Source organism: Dermacentor albipictus, chromosome 9, assembly GCF_038994185.2.
Source record: "Dermacentor albipictus isolate Rhodes 1998 colony chromosome 9, USDA_Dalb.pri_finalv2, whole genome shotgun sequence".
Classification (NCBI taxonomy): domain Eukaryota; kingdom Metazoa; phylum Arthropoda; class Arachnida; order Ixodida; family Ixodidae; genus Dermacentor; species Dermacentor albipictus.
The window spans coordinates 57,103,600-57,128,569 of record NC_091829.1 but is presented as its reverse complement, the minus strand read 5'-3'; the positions used below and the strand labels follow the sequence as shown (position 1 = coordinate 57,128,569).

At 44.0% G+C, this 24,970-nt stretch overlaps 1 protein-coding gene and 1 long non-coding RNA gene across 2 annotated transcripts in view; one reads left to right on the top strand and one right to left on the bottom strand.

Annotated features, from left to right (window-relative positions):
• On the top strand, positions 1–24,170 carry Hsdl2 (Hydroxysteroid dehydrogenase like 2). Its single transcript, XM_065424988.2, has 8 exons — positions 1–238; positions 5,258–5,421; positions 7,626–7,839; positions 9,189–9,292; positions 10,581–10,682; positions 15,408–15,608; positions 18,531–18,767; positions 22,069–24,170. Exons 1-8 carry the CDS (start codon positions 225–227, stop codon positions 22,308–22,310), a joined length of 1,278 nt encoding a protein of 425 aa, XP_065281060.1. The 5' UTR covers positions 1–224; the 3' UTR covers positions 22,311–24,170.
• Positions 12,107–24,970, bottom strand: part of LOC135896561 (uncharacterized) — an 89,605-nt gene continuing 76,741 nt past the window's right edge. Inside the window, exon 3 of the long non-coding RNA XR_010562743.2 lies at positions 12,107–12,498. This is a non-coding gene — a long non-coding RNA (uncharacterized lncRNA). The remainder of the gene's footprint in view (positions 12,499–24,970) is intronic.

Genomic DNA, 24,970 nt, shown 5'->3' with positions numbered 1-24,970 from the left:
CACGCACTGCTGCTGCTCCTGCTGGTTCCGTACTTCGGCCGGCGCAGGTCGACGGATGCGCTGCGTGCAAAAGTACGGACACATTGCCGTGAACGATCCGATCAGCCGCACTGGCAACAGCCCTTTGAGATAATCGACACTCCAACTGAACGCTCCGTATCCGGGTTCGCCGAAGGCATTCTTTCGCGCCAGCTCAAGAGTTTCGTGTAGTTGCCGGCCCCACCATGATCAACACCGGGTAAGTGTCGCACGAATTTCGCGCTTGCCCCTCGCATCGAAGCAGCCTCCGGCGAACTCTTGTCAGCGTCTTCCCTGTCTCACTTTTTCCTCGTAGCCTGACCGGTGAAGGCCGCTGAATGCGCAGCCGCTACGATGGGGCGTTATGTTAAAACAAACGCGTCACTTCTGCAAGGAGCACCGCCTTGCCCCTGAGCTATGCACTATCGGTAGTAAAAAAAGCCTGTGTGCTGCGTAAGCTAACGAATAAACATCATACCGTGTTGGTCTAAGTATGTAGTGTCCGGATTTAAAAGATGCACAGCACAGGCGTTTACGTCCACCCCTGCGATGCGCACGAATTATCTTCGGGCTACCAGGAAATTGTTTTCTCGGTGCTCTCATGGTCAACGAACTTTACCTTAATGGTAGTACCACGTCTGTTTTTCTTTGCGCTAGCTTTCCTTCTCAAGCAGTCACCCGTTCGTCGTGCACCCAGCATATCGGAAATGGTGTGCAAAGGAGTCAAGGTTACTTTATTATCACGTTCGAAAACTGCCGCATAGGGCCGTGTGCTTTCGGTTCATCGCCGCTTACATTGAATGTGCTCACTTCCTCCGCTTTAACCAGCAGGAGTCGTTCTGAAACTGTGCGACCTTGACTCAACACCCACTTGCTGATACAGTTGGCACACCAATAAGCCGGTCTACGTACGCTGAAAGTTCGTGCGCTTAGATAGGTGTTCATGTACTGTCGCACCCTATGTGAGTTGCAACACAGGATACACCCGTTAGTTCTTTCAGTAATAAAAATGAGAAGTGCTATTTTTTCTCGTAAACAGGGTACTACCAGTGACCGGGCACAGTATGGCATGGCAGCGCTTACCCACAAAAAAAAAGAAAAAAAAACGGAATCTCTTGTCGCAACTCATATTGAGCGCGATAGTACGTACGTCGCTGCATAATGTGTAGCAGTGGGACTCTTGGCTGACGCTAATTGAGACTCTAGCGAATGGTGCGTGACGTCATTAATCACGTCGGTAATGGAAAAGGATAGAAGAGGGAAGAAGTCCTTCATGGCCCCCACCAGCGAAAGAAACGCAAAAATGTCGAGAGTGGTCGCTTGCAGACGGTTGGAAATGGTCATCGTGAAGGTTGGGCGTCATGAAGGTCGAAAAGAAAAGGGAGAAAAAAATGGATAAAAAAAGAAAAGGAATAAGCAAATAAAACCTTGTCATTTCTGCAATGAGAGTGTACCTGCACATTTCTTCTTAATGTGTTGTCAACTTTCAGTTCAAAAGAAAAGACATTTGGAGGATCCCTTTTGAAAGCTTGGCAAGCTTGGCATGAACTTGCCACTTGCGATTCTTCTTTCCTGCGGAGCTACCGCTCTCGGTTACAGTTACAGGAACATTTGTTAAGCCATTTTTGATTTCTCAAGCGAGACAGTAACATTTATGTGGTTATATCTTATTTAATATCTGTGTTTGCAAACTCTTAACTTCAATATTTCCACCTGTTTGTTTCAATTTACATTCCTCGAAATTCTTTTCATATTCCTGCATTCTCATTCCACCCAATCCTGGGCCGATCCCTCAGGGTGGGTTGCGTTATTACACTGAGAAACACGCAACCAACTAAAAAGCCTTCAATCGGCTTACTGTTAGCCAACTGTGTATGCTGTTGTCGTCATTAATCATGACTTCATTTAATATCTCCCTGCCTTTCTGCTTCCTTTGTCCGTACTTTCAACATTGTATTGGTAATGCAGTGGCTCTGTTATGCTTGTTATTTTATTACTCCTCTCTCTTGCCTGATACCCTACAATGAGGCTGCCTGATCGTGCAGCTGACCAGAATTTTTGTTTTCACATGCATATCACGTGGTCTCTTTTTTGTTTCGAAGAGGTTTATTAAGAAGTTCCCATTAGGTAGCAATTCTTGGCCTCGTTCTGGAGGGTTACCTGAAGAGGCAGCCATTACTTGCAGCCTAAATTGCATGCATTTAGCTTATTGTGGGAACCTGGAATATTGTTAACTATACTTAACTACTTTAAGGGACATGTTGCAGTTCCGCAGTTGAAGCTAGGTAGTGGCGAAGTCATGCGTTTCCGGAGAAGTTGCAACTCGGGCACTTCGGAAATGTCCATCCCAAAAATGTGCTGCAAAGTACAGTGGCATTCAGTTTAATGTTATCCCAGAAACCCTTCATTACACACTCCATCACAAAGCCAAGTTCATTACTAGTGTATTTCATCGCTGGTTTTGGGGAGGGATATGGTAGGGAACTTGACTTTGGATTTTATACTGTCTTTAACGCCACTCTTACAACCTGTGTGCTATAGGAAATAAATATAGTCAATTAGAAAGCCTTGTTAACTAGTGTTAACAACCTTTCTAGCGTTGTTAACTATTTTGTCGCATAGCACTTTTCGGTCAAAACAAAGTAACATGAAGGAATAATGGTCTGAGAGTCTAAATCATTCATTGTCGTGTGCCTGACTTTGTGGCAGCTGTGCGGCCTTTGTATACTGTTTATGAAAACCTTCATTAATAAACTTTCGTATCTTCCTGCAAGGGCTCCACATGTTTCATCACGAAAAATAATAACTAAGAACATTGTGGTTTGCTACGTAAGGAGTATCTGCACTTTTGAATAGTCCAATGGAAAAGTCAGAACTGCACTGTGCTTCGTAGGTTTTAACAAAAGTAGGAAGTAGTAGCTGGAATGTACTATAAAATATTTTGCCACTTGAAGGAAAGCGCTTGCGAAAAACAAAAAATTTTGGTTACTTACAATGAAAGGCCTGTGATTGTACTGTGTTTTCTATTTATATATGTGCAGCCTTTGTGTCTCTAGTTATACGCCAGACAATCCCTGGGTACATCAGCTCTCAGTACAGGGTGAACAAGCCACCTGCTGAACTGTCATGTGATAGGTACTTGTAAATGCTTTGGCATGATGTGTTATGTTAGTGACATGTAGTAATATTACTGCTATCCATTAAAAAGTGATTTGCCAAACATTTCTATTGTGTACAATGATTGACCTGGAATGCAGATACTAGTCTCTGTATCAAATTGAAGATATGAAATTTAATGTCCGCATGAAAATTGCAAAAATCATTCGCCTTGCTAAATTGTGAGTACTATAATACTTCATTTTCTGTTCTGGTTGCTTCTGTGCTAGATTACAGTGTGCTTCTCCATTCCTTAATGTAGCTTTCCACAAGGGGTTCAGGGACCCATTCTGACATGGTGGTTATGTCTGTTGAATGCCTCAAATCTTACTGGGCCTATATAATGGTGTTATTTTTGTTATTGTGATGTTTCAGGTACTCCCTCTTACCATTTGCATTGTCTCTATTGTTTCTTCCTCTCATGGTTCATCTAAAAGCTGTTCATTTTTCTCATAGAATCAAGCTTGTGTGCTCGAAAGAGTAAAACGAGCAACAAGATAATCTACTCCACAGTAAAGGAAGGAAAGTGCTGCTGGCCGCACTGTAGCAGTTTAGCTCAAGCATGTGGCATCTGAATAATGACCAGTAGAGAAGAAGGGATTATGAGATTAACACATAGAGAAAGGAAGAAAGATTGGGAGTCAGCATGACGTCAGGCAGCTAGCCTTAGCAAGCCAGCCTACTCTGATGTCTCTATACGTTCCTTTGAGGCCCATTTGTATGTTAGGTCTTGGGAAGTAGGCCTTCTAAGTTTGCTTGGCCTTTCAAGGCGTTGTTTGGCTCGTGGCAACTCTTAGCGATGCCCTCGTCAAGATGGGCTCTCCCTACCCACTCTACTCAACCCCATCCTTCCACGTGCTTTGCGGCTTTGCAGAGCAGCTGGGCTGTGAGACCCAGCTGCTGTATTAAATCATTAGTCTTCCGAGCTGTACCACATCCACAAGAAGCTGCATGGCCCTAGAAGCACCTTAGCACTCTCGACCGGCATCCAGTGTATGCGGTAGCAGCTCAAGCATCTCTCCTGCAGCATTGCGCATACTCTAGATGTGTCGTGACGTCACTAGCTCCATACCCACGATAGCCGCGACTGTCATACACATTAGCAAAGCCCGCAAAAGTGTGCACAGCATTCTTGTTTACCTATGAGCTGCTTCATCATCCCTAGCCTCACCCTAAATGTCATTCTTCTATATATGGAAAGCACATGGCACAGTTTCTACAACCTGGACAATATGTGTCAGTACATTTTGTAACCCAAGTTTAACTTGAACCCGTTGCGGTAGCCCAGTGGCTATGACGTTACGCTGCTGAGCACAAGGGTTATACCTTGGCTGCAAGGGCAGCCAAGCTCGATTTCTATGGGGTTGAAATGCGAAAATGGTCATGTACTTAGATTTAGGCACTTAAAGAACCTCAGGCGTTCAAATTTAACACCCCCCCCCCTCCAGTTGTGGCATGCCTCGTAGTAATCAGATTGTAGTTTTGGCACATAAAATCCCAGTATTCCATTTAATTAACCCTTTATTAACTTGCTAGTTTCTTCTAGTTCACAATATTCTTTTTCTTTTTTTGGTAATTTTGTTATTCCACTAACATGTTGCACATTATATCTTGGTTCCAGAATGATATCGCAGCTTGCTTTTTATATGAGCCCCCAGATGTCAGGAAGAATACTTGTTCTGAACAAGGGACTTTCCCTCTACATTTGTGTAAGCACCTGTGTTAATGTCTGAACATGCGATAGTGAAGGCAGCGCACGCTACAAAGTGACGCCCATGATTGCTCAAGCTAAATTGCACTAGGCAAAAGGGCTTGATTAGGTGGTTAATCTCTGTTGCAAGAAAAGCAAAATTAACTGACTTGTGCCATGGCCAGGGTCAAAAGGAAGTACTACAGCTAGTTATTAGCTGCCCATGTGTGGACACTTCTTCGTTCGCGAGTAGCAGTAAAACCATCCAGTTGTGCTTTCTCTCTCTCTCCCCCTCTCTCTATCTCTCTCTCTCTCTTTTCTTTTTTTTTTCTTTTTTTCTTTTTTAAGGGATGAATGGTACACGACTTGTGCATGTGTTCTATGCTGCCGCAGAAAGCTAGCAGGGAGGACGCTGTTCATTACTGGTGCCAGCCGAGGGATCGGCAAGGAGATTGCCCTGAAGGCTGCAAAGGATGGTGCCAACGTGGTTATTGCTGCCAAGACGGCTGAACCCAACCCCAAGCTGCCAGGCACCATCTATACAGCTGCTGAGGAAGGTAGGATTACCACATTTTTAATTTCATTGGCCAGTAATTAGCCTTCTACTTCTCCTGTGTGCATCCTTCTCACTAGTTTTGTTTCCTGCATGGTAATCACAGTCCAAATGGAATAGGCTGGCAGAATTAGCAGATGCTCACTCACCAGTATTTTTGTAAGCTCTCTACTCACTCGCACTCATACTCACGGTCACTGACTTTCCATTCATACTTGTGAACCGGTAAAGAGACGAGAAGAGAAACCAACGGGCCTGATTTTTGTTAGCCACACTCTATGAAGCGAGCAGATAATGATGCCAAGGAAATCATTGGGAAAATTGCTGTTTTTAATTCAATTGTATAAACGATAAGGACAACGATGAGGAAAATGAAAGTGAACAAAGAAAATAAAACAAGTTACCACTAGTAGTAGCGAAACCCACATTCTCCACATTATGCATGCGATGCTCTTGCCAATTGAGCTGTGGTGATGGCTGTTCCCATGTCCACATTCTTGGATATTTATGCATGCGCACGAGACCTGACCTTAGGAGTGTTAGCCAGCACAACTTGTGGTCATGGCAGTGGATGTGGCACACACTTTTGACCACTGGGTTCGTTATCTGTTGGCTTCATGTGCTTGCGACCAAAAGAAAAGGGGGGGAGGGGAACAGCTGTGGTTGACTTCAGCAGAGGCCCGAGTGCATAAACTCCATTGCAGCTGTGGATGTTCTGGCCATGCAGTCATCATCAAAACAGCGTAGTATTTCATACGTGACCCACCTTTGACGTTTTCCTGAAATGTCTAAAATGCATTTGCAGCTGTGGATGTTCTGACTGTGTACTTGTCAAAACACCATAATATTTCATACGTGACCCACTTTTGATGTTTTCCTGGAATGTCTGGAATGTATTTAGCTGTTGAAATTAAGGACCATTACGAATGCGTTAGTGCTGTCTGTGTCTAAAGCATTTATGTGCACTGTTTGAGCCAGTTTCTGCGTTTGAGAATGCTGTCGGTTATGTGCTGCTGTAGCTGTTGGAAAAATTCCTGCTTGTATAAGTGAATGCAGGTAATGCTTTGCAGATTACCATACGAATAACCTGGTATTGTAGTAAATTCTTGGGGCTAACATATTGCTGAACTATCTTTTTCTTTTGTGTCACTTTCTGGCTCCATGTCTACAAAGCCACAATCAAGCTTTCTGAAATGAACTTTTGTTTGTTTTATAGTCCGTATGTCCCATTCTAGTTTGCTTACCATTTTTTTTTTGGTCCTACTAATGATGATTGCACTTCAAAAATGACACTGGTGTGGATCCACAAATGATACCAGTCCTTAAAAAAAAAATTAGGCTATGGGAACAAAAGAGACTATTTCACAGACTATTTCACAGAGATTATTTCAGAAAATTTTCTTGGGAAACGCTGACCCACTTCAGAAAATTGTTTGATGTGAATCATTACCATTAGAAAAATTAAAGAACAAGACATGTGACAAGCATCTATCTTTCCAGGTTTTTCTCTAACGTTTTGTAACTTTTGTTTTTCACAAACTTTTTGTCAGACTCATTTTAAGGTATCTGTGATACGGCTGAGGTATCATTCTTTTCATTAGTGCTTCTGGCACGTTCAGTAGACTATATATTGCAAAACTCTGCAAGCAGCCTTTCCCTTGCCCTTAAGAAATCTGGCCGAGCAGGCGCACTTCGAAATTTTGAATGTTACTAGGAATAGAAGGCAGCAGGGATAATGACAACAGTCTGCATGTCTAAAATCTGCCATTTTGGTTAGGTTGTTTCAGATGTGTGGAAAAGTGCACTTGAGGATATCGCCTATTGCACACGCGGCATTTATAGGTTATAGTACTCATCTGGCAATTATTGGATTCGTGTTCTCATTTGCTCCTCAAAGCAAGTTGTCTCTCTCTGTATATATTAATATGAAGCACTCTTATCGAGTTCTACCCAGTTTTCTTTTAACAGTTATCTAGCTGGTGTATCTGGCCGTTTTTGTAGACCAGTCGCAAAGATGGTGCAGCCTAAAAATGTAAGCTGTTGTGCCACAGGGGCCACTGAGTATGTGGCACTCTTCAGTGAACCTTTTCGACACCAATTTGGGTCACTAGGTATCACAACAAACAACACTTACGTAGTGACATCTACGGCATTACGTAGATGTCAACTGGTGTTGACTTTGCTCAAATATTTCTCTCTTTCTCTCAGTGGAAGCTGCAGGAGGCAAATGCCTGCCGTGTGTCCTTGATGTCCGTGACGAAGAGCAAGTCAAGCGGGCTGTGGGTGATGCCGTTTCCAAGTTTGGCGGCATTGACATCCTGGTCAATAATGCGAGTGCCATCAGCCTGACGCAGACGCAGAACACGGAGATGAAGCGCTACGACCTGATGCACTCTGTGAACGTCCGCGGCACATTCCTCACGTAGGTCTTTAGCCATTAAGGCTGTTTGATGTGGAGACTGCCATCCGGTTGGTTGAACTAGATCTCTCTGGTGACGGGGTGCATACGAAATCAGAGACATAGCTTGTGCCTAGAGACCAAGGCTAGTGGTAGGTCCAGTTTGCAAAGGCCGACTTTGAAGCAGAACTTTGTGACCAAGAACATTGTGTTATGTCCAAGCATGCAGAAAATGTTGCAGTGTAACTGGTTTCAGTTAATCTGACCTGCCTTGTAGTTCGGCTGTGTTTGAAAGACCCGAAAACAGCCAATCTTGAAACGACATCACTGTCACTTACCCTATTACACTAATGTACATTGCAGTTGCACTTATATTGTTTGTTTGTGTAATTGCAAATTGCTCCCAACACCTTGCAGATTTAGACTTTTGCCAATTTTTTTATTTTTATTTTTTGCCTAGGTGTTCTGTTCAAGCTTTTGTAGACAATGTAGCGGAACTAAATTGTATAAGAGTGTGTCTGAGTGATACGTTGTATCATTTCTGCCACCCCCGAATAATAATAATAATAATTATAATAATAATACCGAAGGCCCACAGCTGTGGGCCTTCGGTATTATTTCTGAATGAAAGAATACAAAGAGCGGTAGCTCATAATCTCTAATTCTAGTATTTACTCAACTCTAATGCGGGCTTTTTTCCCCTATTAATTTGGGTTGAAAATCGCATTTGCATGCTTTGCCGCGTTGGAGTGCTTTATTGCAGCAAAGATCGCATTAAAAATTTGTGCAGTGAAGCTGAACTTAAAGAAGTCAGTGGCAATTTAGTGGTAAATGCAAGAAAAATACTTTAGGCATTACATCACACCTTTTTGTAGTCCCTGATCCATGATTGAAACTTTGTTCACCACTTTACAAAATGTTGTTTAGGAGCTCACTCCACACATGTCCTGCCTCTTCGAGGAGACAACTGACAGCGGCTCAGAGCAGACCACCATCAACTGGACTATATATATATGTATTAGTACATGCAAACACACACACACCACAGGCTTCTCGCACTTCACTCATATTTTTTCCCTTTGAAACTCCTAATTTTGTTGCATTAAAAACCAGCCACCACTGCGCAACACATTACACCTTTGCCCATTTTTCTTATTTTTGCTTGGAAATGGAGTGTGCGTTTGATTTTTAATTTGTTCAGGAGCGTCACTTTGTTTGATGTGTCCATGTTTTCTACTCTGCTTCTATATGTTGCACCGTATTAAAATTATAGATGCGCACAAAGCTTTATGGAGGGTGCACATCGCTTAGTAATGGAACTGCTTACCCAAGTCAAAGGCTGATGTCTCTCTTGCATCCTTTCCCATCTCCAGCTCCAAGTACTGCATTCCCCACCTGAAGAAGTCCAGCAATCCGCACATTCTCATGCTCAGCCCACCGCTCATCATGAAACCATTCTGGTTTCAGAACCACCTAGGTACGGTAACTTCTATTCTTGAGCCATTAGAGATTTTAATGCCGGTGTCCGTGTGCCACATTTACTCCTTTCTAGCAAGTGTTCAGCTGTAATGTGCACCCGCTTTTTGTGATCTCAAAAGAGAGAAAAAGAAATTAACACCTGTAATAGTAATGCACACCCTTTTGCTTGCTTTTCTTTATTTTTGGCACGCATGCGCATTCTTTTGGAAAACAAGTTCATCTGGTGTCAGTTAGACAAAAGCTTTTCAAAGAACTTGAGCATTTTTTATTTATTCCTAGCAGAGATAAATGAATGAAAAAAAAGTCAACACTTGCAAACTTGCTTGCTAATCGTCAGCCACATGCAGCTTACTTAAACCTGCAAATTCAGAGCAACACCCATTACAGCCGGTGCTCTGTTCACAGGCCTAGCTACCATGGCACTGAATCGTGCAGCATGCATTAGGTATTTGCACCCAACCACTGCTCACTGGACAGCCGTTTGCGACATTTGCGCAGAACACAAGTCATATATATAGCAGCGGCACACTTTGTATTCACCAATACGATGCGTGCAGTGAGTGAGCAGGTTTCAGTAGCTGTGACTTCCTTTGCTCCATAGTGTCATTAATGACAATAAGGTGCAGCTCCTACAGAATGCTCATTCTTCTACAGGACTGTAACATGCTTGTCAAGTTTTGTTTTTCATTGGGGGAGGGGGAAAAAGTGCATGTCAGTACTATTTTAAGTTAATATGATGGTTGTAACAAATCAGTTCTGCAGAACTTCACAAGGTGGAGCAGGACTCATGAAAGGGAAAATTGTCAGCCAGTGCTTCATGCTTCAATCATGTGGATGACAATTTTCCTTTTCATGATAGTTGAAGTGTGTTAACAAACAAGTTGTTTTCCTGCCTACAGCATGCGTTTTTCTTCTAGGCACACTGTTTGCTGAGCATTAACAAGCAGTATGTAGTGACAGATAGGCCCAGACTTGCTGTGCCAGCATATGGCGTTGACATGCCTTGCACTGCTTTATGCAGGTGATCATGGCATGCATGGTGTCATGGCGTACTCCCATTTGCTTACCATTAAAAAACACTGGGGTATCGCAGCAATATCACAATAAACTGGAAATTGTGATAGATCACTAGTATCTTAAGAGCACTTGATAAGCTCAGGCACTTCAAATAGCAAAAGTGCAGTGGGAAACCGTAGTGCAGCGTTTGACATTTTGAATACATGTATCTGCGCACCTCTGGTTACTACAAAGTCGAATAGTGTGACTTTGCTTTTGTGCCCCCCCAGCCTACACCATGTCCAAGTATGGAATGTCCATGTGCGTTTTGGGCTTGTCTGAGGAACTACGACTAGATGGCATCGCCGTCAATGCTCTTTGGCCAAAGACAGGTAAGCAAATCGGCGTCGTGTGCAATTGGTGGGGGGCATTGCACTTGGTGCTGCAGTGATGTCAGCTGGGGAACTCGCCTTTGTCGTGTGCTATGATCTGGTGGGAACAGCGGCATTTTCAATTGTTTGCCCATGCTCTCACACGTTTGCACAGCAAGGCACTCTCCAATCACTGTCTGTACCATTTTTTCCTCATGTTAATCTTATCTATGTCAGCATTAGGAGGCCAACAAACATTCTATAAAACCACAGCCATCATGGTCAAGGACACGATCTCACGCCTTAGTCTCAAAACATCGCACTGACTGAGTAAACTAGATTGAGTCTACACAGGCTTGAAACTGAGGCACAATCTCGTGGCTAATTCGCAGAATATTGCATCGACTATGTGGCAGTTTAGCTCAATGCAGATTTTATATTTTGCGTGCGAGTCCATTCATTTCCTGCTACACAAATCTCTTGCTGACAATAATAGTTGTATGATATCCCTGGTAAGCAGTTACTATCAAACAGTGATTGCACGACACTTTGTCACCTTCACCAGTCGTCAAGCATGGAAAACAATGTCCCTTTGCAAATGAATATCGCACTACATTGTGAGAATTTATGTTCACTTAGGTTAGCATGTTTAGACTTTCTGTTTATAGCACATTTAGAAAACAAAAAAATTTCTAAAATGTCACTTAATCACTGTAAGAACGAAAATATTTTATTCGTGGAACAAAAAGTGTCGTGATTTCACCCGAGAAGCGTAGCATTGATTGTGACAGCAAATTATTGGGCAACTATACGAAGTAAGGTTAATAGTTTTATCAGTCATATAATCTGCAGTAAACATTCACTTACTAAATTAACAAGCATGGTGTCATGCACGCGCAGGCAAACATGAACACATCTCGCTCTATGGCTGCGGATACTCGCTGTCAGAATGCGGGCGTGATGAAGAGAGGCAGCAGTGGCGGGCGAATTCCCTTTCATACTGCCTCTTCTTCGACACAAACTGGGCTCGTGAGAACACAGTGCACACGAAGCTATCAGCCCATGAGGGCAAATCTCCTTGATTTCGGGTCACCTAGCCTTTGTACCCACCAAGATAGTGTCAGTTTTTCGGTTTTCTTGCTTTCTGAGCACATTCAGTTTACATCACGCCGGAACATTTAAAACTGTTGATCTATGACTTAATCACCTAATGCTGCATTTTGTCACTAATGCCACGTTGCAGCAGAATGCGATTTTGCTGCAATGCCGCCAGATCCCTGCATGCCATAACACACCACAGAAACCACCCGATTTCCTGAGGATGGCAGCAAACACTTTTCGTGGTATGCTTAAAGCGCTGGATGGCAACAAAATTGAAATGTCCATGGCCAACGGAGCGTACGACCAACCACACAGGTACTCTGGACGCTTCAGGCACAGAATTTATTACAGTACAGACACTGCAGCTGAAGGCCCAATAATGCAAACCGTCATGAGAAAAGAGGGTATTGTGTTATTGACACAATAACCTTGATTGACCTTGAGTTATTGTGAGTGTATCACAATCTCACTGGAAAATCTTCGCAAGGAGGTATTGACTGTATGAATGTGAACACACTGTTGGCTAGCAGATGACTTAAGGAGCAATCCACACAAGATGTTGTTGCAATGGTGACTTAGCTCCATTTCACAGAAAGTATTGCTCTACAAATTCCTTACACTGCTGTACAAGCTTGAAAATGTGGGATGCTTCAAAAAATTGAGCAAGGCAGGTCGACCAACCTCGTCAAGCAGCCTCCATGTTGCTGGCACGCGGCATGGTGGCGGGGTCTCCCAGCTGATGTCACATGCGAGAGGATGCCACTCAAACTTCTCATCTTTGTTTGCAACCAAAACCTGTCATGCTTGCTATTATAAAGCTGCACACAGAATCGCTCCTTTCTACACAAACGTCTTAGCATGGCTTATAAGATCGCTTGTACTAAAATGATGAGTTATCATTTTAGACTGTAATATACAGTCATACCTCAATATATAAAGAACTTGTACTCGAAAGAATGAATTCGGGGTTTTAAAGCTTCAGCAGTAAAAACTTCACAAATTCCCCGAGCATTCCTTGTGGATAGTGCCTTGTCAGTAAGCACTAATAAACAAATCACAAGGTCAGACCATAATAGCACAGTTACGAGCACCAGCATGCTCGATGCAGATCACACCGAGGTCAATGAATTGAACTGGCTCACAGCGTCCTAGATTTCTGTACATCGCACCATGCGGCACCATAAATTTTGGATGCCATGACCAGCCGCACTTAGTGCCCACAGCCTATATCAGGTGGCATCCACAAATTAAAGATAAAGGTGCAAAAAGGTATGGATATTCGTCCTGAGCAATAAAAAAAGTTGCAGTTTCACCAGGAACGTGGAGCATTGATGGCGATAGCAAAGAGAATATTGCACAAAGTATGTTCATAGCTTTACCGGTGTCACACACTCTCGGGCAAATATGAACAGATCTCGCTCGATATACACAAACTGCCTGTAAGAAAGGAGCCCAAACTTTGCATCGTGTCTCGGAAACTAGAAATTACGCAGCTGTTAAACCTAAATGCACGGGAACACGTGCAAAGCACCAACAGTCTTGGTTTGCTCTGTGAACTTGTTGCAGATTACTTCCGAAATTGGGTGCATGAATCGTGTTCACCATCTCCCGCTTTGTGTGCAGAAGGAATTGTTAGCTCTTGTGTTTCTCCAAGCTGCCACAGGCCCTGTGACCTTCGGCAGTTGTTTATACCAATGCGACAAATGGTGCAGCGTCGTTTATACGGCGTCCTGGCATGCACGCTTTGGCACTGTTTTTGTTGTTCAAACTTCTCATGCGGAAGTACACTTGAAATAACTTTTGCCTCAGCCAACATTTATAAAGTTTTTTTTGCTAGATTTACTAGTCACACAGGCTCCGAGTATGTGCTTGAAATGGCCAAGAACTTATTCCAATCAAAATCATGTCATAAAATTACACTGATAAAGTGTGAAAAAAATTGTGGTTTTCAATGGAACTATAATTGGGAAATGTAACTGCAGTAGGTGGTTTGTTACATTGTGAATTTCGTTACATCGAGGTTAATTATCTCGATGTTTTGACTATTGCTTGCGGTACAAGATCTTTAGGCACAAAGATTATATTGTAGGTTCACTGCTAGCTGTAGCAAGAAGGAGTCTGTAAGAATTTAATTTTTTAGGAGTCTAAATTTGGGAAGAGGAAGAAGGTGCGTTTCTCAATTACTCTTCCACTGCAATACAGTAGACCGTCGTTTATACGCTCCTGTTACGTATGATTTCCTGGCACCAACATTTGTGATCGAGAACACAGAAATTGAGCCACTAAAGCTGTGCTTCTTTATTACAGGTTAACATGTTCCCTCCCCCCCTCCCCTAAAACATGATCTTTTGGCACCAATGTCCCGTACATTGCCAAACTGTGGTCATAAGATACATTTTACAGCCGCTAGATCCCATGTCAAGAGGAAAAGGCATCAGGCTCATGCGATCATAAAGAGTAGCCACCCGCAGCAACAGTTTCCCTGCAATACATACCGCCCTCCTGTCTCGCATGAAAACACCAATGTGCACTCAGTTTCCTATTCCGGTATCAACAAATCTCCTCCCGGGTCGCCACATGCCGCATTCACAGCTATTGCCCTCAGCATTATTTCAATAAACATCTTTGCCTATCTCTTTCACAGTGCATGGGGCTTGTGCTGCTAAAAGCGTACTGCACGCTTTTAACTGGCAATTAACCAAATGCGCCACCATCTCCTGCTGCGGTTGGCATGAACTGAGCACGATGTTTCACTCTGACAGCATCATAGGCATCGTATTCCCGCATCGCCCACCAGCTTGATTTCATTTCAATTTTCCGTTGCCGTCTTGAGACACTACGCAATAAAAAAACAATGTAGATCTTGGGTCGCTCGGCCCCCACCAGTCGGACTCACGTCAGCATCTGGAGCTGAATAGGCGTGTCGAAACTTCCTGTCAAAATGCCCTACTCAAAGCTGTTGACTCGGGCTGAATTGGAGGAGTGCAAACGTAAGCTTGCCAGAGCAGCAAGAATGACAATACATGTTACAGGCTGCTCAGGCCTCACCAGCTGATGCATGTCTGTGTCTTGTGCTACAACAATTTGCACAATGATTTGCCTTATGTAAATTTCGACTACAGTTGAGTCTGTCAGTATTTTACAGTGGAGCTGTTAGAACCTCACTGGGCTTCTCTGTGGGAGAGAGCTGAGAGTGAAAGCAGAGTATAAAAATAGCATAGCGCAGCATAGTGACGCGGGGAGGGTGGGAAGAGCCTAGCAGGGAAAAAGGAGCGGCGCGGACACAGGTGGTGTGACGGCATTGCTCTCCAATAAAAACCTGCGCGCTCGCTTCAGCAGTGTGCTTTCTCATAGTGGAAAAAAAAAGTTTGTGGCTCTGCTATCGCAAACACCAGAGACCACCAGAATTTGGCAAAGCCTAGCAAAAGTTGGACCAAGTCTGTGGTTTGGCTCTGCCTTACTGGCCTTCCCCCAGCTCCGCTGTGAGACACATGTCAGTTCTGTCCGATAGAATAGCAGACCTTCTTATTTTGCAAGAACCTTCAGCATATATGTAACCATTGCATGCCTCGGTGATTGCATATATAAGATTGTGCAATCTTGACACACGCAAAAAAATAAATGTTTCCCCCATTTTTGTGACAGCCATCCACACCGCAGCCATTGAGATGCTCATGGGTGCCGAGCATGGCCTGAGCACAAGCCGCAAGCCGGCCATCATGGCTGATGCTGCGTATGCCATCCTGACCAAGCCGAGCCAGTCTTTCACTGGCAACTTTTGCATTGACGAACGACTGCTGCGTGAGGAAGGCGTCAAGGACTTCGAGCAGTATTCATGCGTGCCTGGTGAGTTGAGCCTTTGTCAAAGTGCCCCCATAGAAGAGCTCTGCTTAAGAGTTCCAGTATTAGCTTAGTCTTAGAGCTAGTTCTAGCATAGCAGGAAATGTAAGGGCTTAGTGTTAGTCTTGCGTGACACACACTGCATGTGCTCAGTACAAAGCCAACCCCGGGGCTGTTGCGTGCATGTGCTATTTGCTGGAATTCGTATTCTATGTTAATGCACATGATTGAAGCAAGTCAAAAGTGGATGCTCTCCGCTTCAGGTCCCTTGAGTCACTGTGCTGATTCAGCTCATTAGTTCCCAGCTGGTGCTTGTATTTGCTTTAGATTTGTGTCATGATGCTTAGACAGCAAAGTATTAGTCACAATAGACAAGAAAAGGCAGCGCCCCCTGTGGCACCAAGAGCATTATGCAAAATGTGAGAGCCAGTTTCGGTTTTGGACGCCACATTCTGCGTAGCTAAATATTGCAGTCACCGTAGAGTGCCACAACGAGCCCTCTCACCATCGAAAGACTTGGAAAACTCTGTACTCCGATTGGTCTCTGTGGGCGACATTGCTACAGGTGCCTGGGCATGGGGACGTGAGCAAGGAGGTTAAAGAAAAACTGCTGGAGTAGAAACAATGTCGCAGAGGTGAAGCCGCACAGGAAGCGCGCAATAAAGCTATAAATAAGCAATAAAAAATGACGAAGAAGCGCTTTTCACACACTTCCCATGTGTTAATCAACCTCCTTTGTTAATCATGGCTTATCTACATGTATCTCTGTATTACCGGCTTTAGTGTGAAATCTGAATATCCTGGCATATTGTATTGGGAAGGACATCATCGATATCCAGAAGAAATTTTTATTTTCTTATTAGCCTAGCTTTACAATAGAGCCAATTCAATCTGTAAGCGGAGATCGCCTGACAAGACTCTATTTCAGGTTAAGGAGGGGCAAGCATTTGCTTCACCTTTCCTGGTAAGAAGCTACGGTGGAGCTTCCACTCCAGCAGTTTTCCTTTAACCTCTTTGGATGTGAGCCAGCCCGAGCTCGCGGCACCCTTCAACCTGCACGAAATGTTTGACACTGTCTATGCACACTGGCCCTATGCACAGAAATGCGCAGGGTCATCAGCCAATGTTTCTTTAGTCTCTTTCACGGGCTTTTCGGCTACACTTCCCAACGCAGCCACTGTTCTTTGAGAAATCTCTAAGGGGCCATCCACCCGCGAAACATACAAAAGGCTTGTAAACATTGTTACACAGCTGCTGTAATCAACCGTGGTTGCGTAGCATTTATGTGAAAATGTGTGTTATCTTGCGTGCTCTTAAAGATATAAAAGCTTATTTGCAGATATCCCTAGCTGTTGCCAGTACACACTAAGGTGTATTTTTCAGCTCACGTTTGAAGAGTGCTAGAATAGCAGGTAACGTTCATATGCAATCCATTGGTGGCCCCCAGCAACTGGTCAAAATGTACGGAAAAACACATTCGCAAATTTTCGGTATCCTGAACAGCATGAGGCATGTTTAAGTGCATAACACAAATGGCTAAGAGCCCTATGAGAAATAGTTTACGCAACCAATCACTTTAAATGTGATTGCTGTGCTGCTGGAATGTCTCCGTGCCTATGGCCAGCTGAAACGCAACAAAGTAGTAGCGTGAGACCTATGCCATGTTCTGATGGAGTGCTGCTGTCTTCTCAGCAGCATCTTGAAGTTGTGCGTTTAATGTGTTTAGTAAAAGCATGCCATGGCTCGTGAGTTTTGCTGCATGTACCTGGCAAGCAAAAAGCGAGTGCCAGAGCGTGGATGCGCTCGGCTCACCGACTGTGGGGAGATGTACTGGCTACGTAATTAGTACAGAATTTTGTGACCACTAGGGTGACGCTTCATTTTCTGACATGCTGTGCTATGGTAAGCTAAGACAGTAGAACAAAGGCTTAACTCCAGTTAGACGAGGCACGTCCTACCCAGGTGCCTGCAAGCGAAGCAGATGACGTAGTCCCCACCCTCAAGATTCCCATAATGCCTTACCGGCAACTGCTTGAAGGTGTGCGCCACTTTCTAAAGTTGTCTATTAGGCACTGTTAGGCGTAATGAGAGGCTGTAGTAGCTGCAGATTAGCTCTATGATTTCGCAGCATGCACTATAGCACTGCACAGGCCATTCTTTCAATCCAGGGCTCGGCCAGAGCCTGGTGCCTTCAAACTTGGCCCACACTCGGCCCAGGCCTGAAATATCTGGGCGCGAAAGATTTTGGCCTGATTCAACCCATTAGCCCTTCAGCCTAAAGGAAGCATGGTCAAGTTTTCGGTTATTGTAAGATGCTAGCCGAACGCACCCAGATGATTATTTCATTATTCAATATGAGAACTAACGCAGTAGCCGCTACTCCAAGGCTGCTGCTTATGGCGTGGCCACGCATAAGCAGCAGCCTGTGATCTGTGATGGGGACAGAGTCTAGGTGCAACGAGGGCTGATAGGCCTTGTGATAGCGCGAGAGAGGAGCCTGGCTGCCTTATGACACACTTGCCAGCGTTCACACGCACCAGCGCACCATGCACTACATGGCTCCGAGTGTTCTTGGGAAAGAGCAGAGGAGTCCCGCCTCATACATAGCTTGTTTCGGCGATTCAATGCTGATGTGTTACCGTCGACAGGCGTCGTAATATGGGTTCTGCTGTAGTTGTTTTTGCATTTGCCTTGTTGCCTTGGCTATAGCTTTGGCCTGTGCACAATGAACTTTAGTTGGAAGCCAGAACATGTGTCATATGTTCCCTTAATCTTAATGCCATTTTGCACTGTCTACAATAGTATGTTGACGCAACAACAAGCCCAGCTAACCACCATTTTAAAGCATAGCAGTTGCTTTCACTTCCACATAATTTTCCTACTTCTTGAACTGAGCACACTCACTACTTCTTTGTCATTGCGATGCAGGCTCCAAGCTGCAGCCAGACTTCTTCATTCCGGACGATGTACTTGCCGAGTTTGACCAGCAGCAGATGTCGTCATTGGGTATCGGCACCAGTGCAGCACCACCACCGTCAGTATCAGCTGCTTCTTCCGGTAGCCCCACCGCTGATGGGGTCGATGGTATCGTACAGAAGATTAGCCAGAAGCTGAACCCTGAACTTGTCACTCAGACGGGAGGACTGTTTCTCTTCCAAGTCAAAGGTTAGCCTGTTGCTCATCTCTTGGGATGGCTGTTAAATGGGTGCGGCAGTAAATTGCTTTCTCCTTTGGTAATGTGCCAGTCACATGTTCTGTGCAAGGAAGGGTCATGATTTCAGCAGCGCATCCTTATACTTTAAGTTCATTGTCATCACTTCCATCATCTTGCGCAATAACTCTTATACAGGAAAGGGGCGTTTTCAATTGCTCTTCAGTTTCTCATATCCAGTTCTGCATGCACCCACCCAATATAATTGCGAATTTTCTCACTTCATCACTCTGTTTTATTTTGCACTGCCTTGAGAGGCCTTTCGCCAGCTTTTGGCATTGCAAACAAACATTTGTGATGCATAGATCATGCTGTGATAATAGTATGTTCAAAATACTGCACCTTGTATAGACGTTCAGCGCTCCAGTTCACTTTGCATATAGCAACAAGGGCTGTGTTATCAAAGGCTTGCAGTGCTCCACTGGCATGCTGATGAAATGCTGATAAGTTGAGATTACCTACAACATGAGAAGAGCTAGTACTTGGTAATGATACATTTCATTATCTATTCTTATTGCAGTCGACTTCTGCCAATTGATCCTGATGGGACCGACAAAACTGGTCTAGTTATCCAGTGGGTCAAGTTAAAACAAAAAATAGAAAAAAATGCCAGAAAATGCTGTTGATTCACTTGATAGCATTGCTTTCAAGATTAGCTTCGCTGCAATACAGCTGTGTGATGCGGTGAAGCATATAAATCATGTAAAGATGCCATTATTACTAGACATAGAACATGTTCCTTAATTTACACATGCACTTGCACCATTTACAGTCACAGCACGAGCATTGAGACGCCTAATAAGTTTACTGGCATGCCTCCAGAATTCTAGACAGACCCCCACTCTTTTTGTGCACATTTAACATTCCCTCAATGTTGAACATTCCCTCAATGTAGAAACAGCTCTGAATGGCTATGAACATGTTGATTAGGTGTATAAGTGTTCACACTGTGACCAGAGATGGTGCGTGTGCACGTGAATAATTCAGAAGCGCAAACTATGTCCCGTAATGGCACCGTTGCATTTCTTATATGCTTCACCGCAGAACACGACTGTAATGCAGCGAAGCTAACCGGTTAAGTTCGGATTATTCGGCAAAGGCGAATTTTTAGATCATCGTAACGGAAGTTTGGGCGCATAGAGATGTATAGGCACCAGCCAAAACTTTCGGTCAGGATTGAGTTAACCGAAAATTTGAATTAACCGGAGTCGAATGAACGGGAGTCTCCTGCATTTGTCAAGCTGAGTGCCCAATCATGGTGATAATGGCAACATGGCTTAATCTGAGCCAATAATTAAGTGAGAAAAAAGAATGAAAAAAAGAAATCTGTCATTATAAAGTGCAGTCCCAACTCATGGAAAGTTCCTGATGGCACATCACGGCTGCAGTTACATGGCGCAGCATGTACTGAAGCATCGTCCCTCCACATACAAGCCAACTGTTTACTTTTGGCATTTCATTCCGGCTAGTACACAACATACCACTAACGTGCACTGTGCTGCATGGTAATCAAACATGCAGGAGCATGTGTGTGCACAGTGTGACAGATTGCGGGAGTCAGTAGTGTTGGTAGAATGCGGTGTGAGGCAGCAGTGATAAGAGAGCATGTGTAACCACTGACTTATCAGTGCAACCAATTTGGGACGCTCTCAGGTAGCTGACAGCTCGTGGTTGTTTTGAACTGCTGCATCCAATGTTTACTAGCAGCGTTGGGCACTTCCAGATTTCAGCAGGATGCTCGTTTGAAGTACTGTGTCCGTGGCAGGTCGCAAAAGGTGTACTTGTTCCAAGCAAATTTTTAGTTAAACCTCGATATAATGCAGTCAGTAAAATCGTCAATTTCTTCATTATGTTTAAATTTCATTCTATTGAAGTTCGGCCCTTTATGCAAATCACTACAGTCGCCAATAGATTTTTCTTTCGGGCAATCGAAAAAGGCACGTTTAAATGAGAAAACAATTCATTCTATTGAAGTTCGGCCCTTTATGCAAATCACTACAGTCGCCAATAGATTTTTCTTTCGGGCAATCGAAAAAGGCACGTTTAAATGAGAAAACAATTCATTTTGATAAAATTTGGGAGTCGCTGACAAATGATGCGATTTCATGCCACATACATTGACGATATCTTCTCGGTGGCATGAATTAAGCGAAGCCAGCCATGCTTTCACATGCACTCCGCCCCCACAGCTCATAGCGTCGCCCGCACTGGGACGACGCTATCAGGAAAAGTGACGGCAGTGGGGAGCAAATACCTCGCCTGCCTCCACCATTCCAACAAGTCACTGAAACTAGAGATTACACAACCTCCAATATTAAATGTACGATAAGACAGCTTACAGGGTGCCATGCCGTCTCGGCATGCCCACTCTTTGCACACATAGCAGATTACCTACAATTCGGGGTGCGCGGCTGTGCATACGCTCAGTCCTGCTTTCAGCCATGTGCACCCATGGCCAAGATGCCCGCCAATATCGAGACGTGTGCCAGCTTACCCCCCACTCCGACCTCCCGGCCTTCTTGCACACTTTATCGCATTACCATGAGCTTGCTCCCCTCCCTTTCTTTCTCTTTGCTCGCGCAGGAAGGTGGCACTCATGAAGTCACCATCTTTCTTTTCTCACCCTCGCACACTTCCACTCGCACATGAAGCACACAGTGTGCGTGGCCGATAGGATCTTATCGCACTTGGACTTTATAGAGAACACCTTGAGGCTCCACTTGAGCGGTCGCTCTTGTGGCGCAGTGCGCAATTAGACAGGTGCGGTTGCAGGCAGCCGCTTGTAATTCAATAATTTGACCATCTGTGTCCGCAGAAGTTTTCATTTATTGTCTCAGCATTCCTTTGTGGCGGCAGTAAAATTTCGTTATACTGAAATCGCATACAAACACTTTGTTATATTGAGGTTCTAAATTCGTGGTATTCTATAGACAAGAGGGTATGAAAAGGTAAATACTTCGCTATATCGAGAATTTCGTTATGTTGAAGTTTAACAGTGCTGACAAGTTCCTGAAGGAGGTGAAATTGGCAATACCAAGGTTCCTGAAAAAGTCACCATAATTTAAAAACAATGTGCTTATCAATTATTGCTTTTCCATGTTTGCTGCTACCTGTGTACTGCATCTGACGGTAACTCTTCGTTGATAAAGTGCATATGTAACCCTCAGAAGGTGCATGGTCAAGGAAAGGCTTGGGGAGAAAATATGCTGTTGACAGACTGATAAACTGTTTACTCCTTTCTGCACATCTGCACAGGTGGTGATGACTTCTTCGTGGATCTCCGAACGGGAGAGGGCAGCGTGGGCAAAGGCCAGCCCTCGGAAGGCAACTCACCCGACGTCGTCTTCACCATGGACACTGACAGCCTGCTCAAGATGTTTGCGGGCAGCCTGAAGCCAACAGCAGCCTTCATGAGTGGCAAGATGAAGATCAAGGGAGATATGGGAAAGGCCATGAAGCTTGAAAAGCTGATGGGCAGCCTCAGGGCCAAGCTCTAGAGACCAAGCAGGTTCCTCTTCCGTTTGGCACCAGTATCAACACGTTCGCCACCTTTGATCCACGCAGCCATGCGGAGAAAAAATGACCAAGGCTAGACACAGACAGTGCCACCCGTCTCTGGAAGGTCACAGGAGAAGTAGATTTTTCAGCCAACTCGGCATGGAGACCGGGCTAACGTCTGCTGGATCAAATGTTGAATGTGTTCTCACGTTTGCGAAACTTCTGCACATTGTGCATTTACAGCAACCTTGAGAGACGTGGTGAGAAGCTGCAACTACGTGCAATGGTTTGGGCTACGTCTTGAGTGTACGAGGGTGGGAGCTTTCTGATCAACTTATCTTGTGCCGAGGGTCTACTTCACTAGGAAAGTAGATGACATAGAAGCCTTATATAACAGCGAACTCTGTGAATGTTGTGCTTTACCAATGAGATTTGATTTCGCTTTCCGGTTTGGGTTCTTCAGATATTTCAACGATCCTGCAAGTGGTTATATCCAAGTTGTCGGTTGGTGTGGTGCGAAGTTGTTGAACGAAATAGTAGTTAATTTGCGTGACTGAGCAACTGTCAGGAATGAATTCCGTTGCGTGTAACTTAGAAATGTTGACTTTGCTCAATAGGCTGCACATTCCATCTGCTCTCCACTAATGGAATGCATTAATTCTAGTACTCTCTATTGAAAGATAAATCGCAGTTTGTTAGAAAATAAATTGCATTATTCAAGGCCTGCATTTTCATTTGCTTGTTTCATGCAATTGAACTGTTTCACAGCGTCTTTTTACCTGAGAGCACTAGATTACTTTACACATGGAACATTATGGTGGTTTTCTACTCTTGCTGCTGTGCAGCTTGTACTATGCATCGCTTACAAGTGTCAGTTGTTCCTGGCATTAAAGCTGTTAGTGTACTCGACACATTCATGTGCCTTACTAGAGCTGTTGATATGCCTTTTAGAATTGTTCTGCTGTGCAACAAGGAATTATTCTATGGCTTGCATAACATCTTGTTGATGATTGCTAACGATGTTTGATAAACTTGGGTGTCTTACAGTGATGACGAATGATTGTTAGTATAATAACACATGCACGTGATATGCTAGTGAACATTGAAAGCCATTAAGGCATGGCCACACTAGTGCATAAATATGCACAGATAGTTGCTTGCATGAAAAGGTAACAGTGGAGGCATGACTGCACATTGGCCATCTGCCGATCCACTCAAGTAGTCACATGGTAAGGTTTGTATTTAATGCACTCTCCACGGCGACCAGTGACGATTCCAGGAGGGTTGAGAGAGAGCAATATCTTTGTGTGCCAATCGCCCATGTGACCAAAGAAAATGCTTTCCATTGGCCTCACCATCTGGCTATCTGCAGCATGTTGTCAACCATGCTCCCGAGAGTGATTTGTCATGTGGAGCAGAACATTTGCTTCTCAGCATTTATGACGTGTGCCACGATCATGTGCTGCGCATATTTTCTCGCAGATGCGGCTATACCTTCACAGGTGGCTTATCCCAAGTTTTGTAGCTTACAGCGACAGTTTTGTTCACTTGTGTAATGCATGCAAACAAAAAAACACACCATTAGTTGATGCACATGGTTCTTCAAGGAATAAATCGTGTATGAAAGACACAGTAGTGACTGCCATTGTTAGTGCGTGCTTATACTTTTTTTTAAACTTTTTATTGCCTTTGTTACCATTGTTGCTGGGTTGTTTTTTTTGCTTGTACGTTTAGCTAATTTTTTTAAGTGCTTGTTTTCTCCTTGTGTAATAATTGCATAGTCTACCAACTCCAACTCCTTAAAAATGACAATTCTTGATATGTTGCAGTATGCTTAAGATAAATGATGTCAAACTCTACTGAATTGTGGTGTGAGCTCTGGATGGATATCTGTTTGTGTGATTGCAATTTTCTCAGCATGTTTGGTATACAGTCCATGTAGTGCTTGCATTTATGGGATGATGCAATTTCAGGTGACTACTTAATATACCTTCTTAACATTGTTGCTGCCACACCTACCTAGCACTAACCTCGCACAATCAAGACCAATTTGAAGCCTTCCAACGAGTCATCTCTCACAGTCAAGGTGTAGCCTTGGCACACAACATGCCGTCAATTATAAATATCACTACTGCAATTAATATTCTTTTTTTTTTGCTTATCGGTCAATGAGCAAAGCACATACTCTGATTAGGTGATCCTTCAAATTTCAAGTTAATACCATCACTGCATTAAACAGGACTCGCACGCTCTGCGCATAGGGGAATAAAAAAATGCTGATAATAGCAATGAGTGGTGTACACTGGTTCATAATTTTGAGACGCATGTTAATTGACGTTTCTATAAAATTACTACCCTTAAGATTATTGTAGCTCTGCTTGAGAGCTAGTGATAGTGTCAACATGCATCACTGAAGAAAGGCTTGCATAATGGTACACTTCTGTTGCACACTTGGGGAAAACTGCTGTTTAACATGAGCATCTTTTGCACAAACGTTTTGATGATGGGCGCATCATGCCACCTTAGCAGGCAAGTGTGCTTTTGTACTTGCATACACAAGGGAAGACGGACTGCATTTCAGGGATAAACCTCGGACTTGGGCTGAAACTGCAATGGCAAGTCTTGCTAGCATTTACTAAGTGCTTTGTGTATGCATTGG

Coding starts and splice junctions, on each gene's coding strand:
- Hsdl2 (XM_065424988.2), top strand. Junction 10,683..15,407: donor TGCTCTTTGGCCAAAGACAG/GTAAGCAAATCG, acceptor TTTTTGTGACAG/CCATCCACACCGCAGCCATT. Junction 15,609..18,530: donor GCAGTATTCATGCGTGCCTG/GTGAGTTGAGCC, acceptor ATTGCGATGCAG/GCTCCAAGCTGCAGCCAGAC.